Here is a 1,644-nt window from a genome sequence, read left to right as displayed (position 1 = left end):
GTGCATATGTAAATGTATATGTCTTCATATATTCTGTACAAGACCTCCTTCCATTACTACAGTATCCCTTTTTTCTGACATAATATCATATCTTTTCATTAAAATATCTCATAGTAAACAATGTGTTTGCCTTATTCTTTAATCAAAAAATAAATATGTGTCTCTGTACACCCGCGGGGAGTATCTTAGACCTAATTAACACACCGCATGAGCTCTGTACACTAACCTTGGGACTTAAACGCATCATAAGACGAGGAATAGAAACGTTTTTAACGCTGTTTTAAAACATACATTCATAAACGTTCACAAAGTGTTTTTTTCCAGTATAAAAATAGGGAAGCTTGGGAAGATAATGTCTTATCAAAACAACAATGAATCAAATAAAAAAATGTATGCCCTAAGACGTAATTTGATTATTCAAAATTTAGAAAAAAAATGTATGCCCTACAAAATCTAATGATTCAAATATTTAGAGCGGAGATTCCCCAATACAGGGTAATGCTTCCGCTTCATTTCTTAAAATAATTCCAGGTACAAATCAATTTTAGTACCTTCACTTCGACATGGCACTGAATTCATTGTATTATGAGCGAAGAGAAGGAAATACACTTGTATTGCACACACACACATATATTCCCCTACGGATGGTAAGTACTTCCAAATGCCATTAAGGCGATATACCCAAGCTTGATTACCGCAATATCATCTCTTAAACTCACTGATGTTAAACGACGAGGTGGACAACTATTTTTGGCGAACAACCAAGCGATTCGCAAGCAGTGGTATCGACCAGGGAGCTCATCGCTAATGCTGAAGTGGGATTAGGCGATCGCTATGACAACGGCGAAGCATCAGCATGGCCGTGAACCGATTCTTGGCGGCCTGCAGGTATGACGAGAGGAAATTTATGTTACGTCACAACACTTGCTCTTCACAACACATCAATTATGGGTAAATTCGGTGTTCATGAGTTTCTTCAGTTTGTTTCATGTACGCACCGCTTTTATGCTGATTACAGTGAATTACAATGTCACTGCATTGTATATACTGAGGCGACGCGAATCATATTGGCGCGGTGGGGTTCTCGTTATGACAGTATGAGTTACACTGAGACAGCTCGATTTGCCAATTATACTGATAGAGCATAAATCAGTGTGAGTCACACTGAGATACACATCGATGAGGTACACAAACTAGCATACTTTGTGTTTTTTGGCTCCTACAGAAGCTGTTGGCAAGCAGCTGGACTATAGGTATTTTGGCACAAGGAACTACGCTTTGTAATAGAAAATAATAATCATAAAAATCTGAGATTCTCTTACTTATAAGAGATGATAATAACTGCGGTGAATACTCTTTCGTTGGAACCAACATCAGTAGCCCAGAACGCTGACAACTAGACTAGTAATACCACTATAATCATTCTGTCTGGTAGCTGACAAACTGTAAAACAAAAAGGTACATCATTCACTACCGACAATGCCAAGTCTCCTAAGAGACGAAATTCCATTTGCAAATCCTTATGAGTAAATAAATGGAATCGTCTATCACTCGCGTTACACTTTGCACTCGCTCTCAGGCAGGTGGTCGGCGGTGGAGCCGTTCTTGCTGAGCCAGTGCTCCCTGTCCACGAGAGCGCGCTGC

General features: G+C 39.4%; 1 protein-coding gene across 1 annotated transcript in view; it reads right to left on the bottom strand.

Annotated features, from left to right (window-relative positions):
- Positions 1-125: 125 nt before the first annotated feature.
- Positions 126-1,644, bottom strand: part of LOC119581950 (G-protein coupled receptor moody-like) — a gene marked incomplete in the record, with an annotated part of 84,922 nt that continues 83,403 nt past the window's right edge. Inside the window, 1 exon segment of the mRNA XM_037930130.1 lies at positions 126-1,644. Coding sequence (XP_037786058.1) covers positions 1,557-1,644 — 88 coding nt within the window.

Source organism: Penaeus monodon, chromosome 15, assembly GCF_015228065.2.
Source record: "Penaeus monodon isolate SGIC_2016 chromosome 15, NSTDA_Pmon_1, whole genome shotgun sequence".
Classification (NCBI taxonomy): Eukaryota; Metazoa; Arthropoda; class Malacostraca; order Decapoda; family Penaeidae; genus Penaeus; species Penaeus monodon.
The sequence above is the reverse complement of the archived record's forward strand: the minus strand, read 5'-3'. Positions and strand labels throughout refer to the sequence as shown.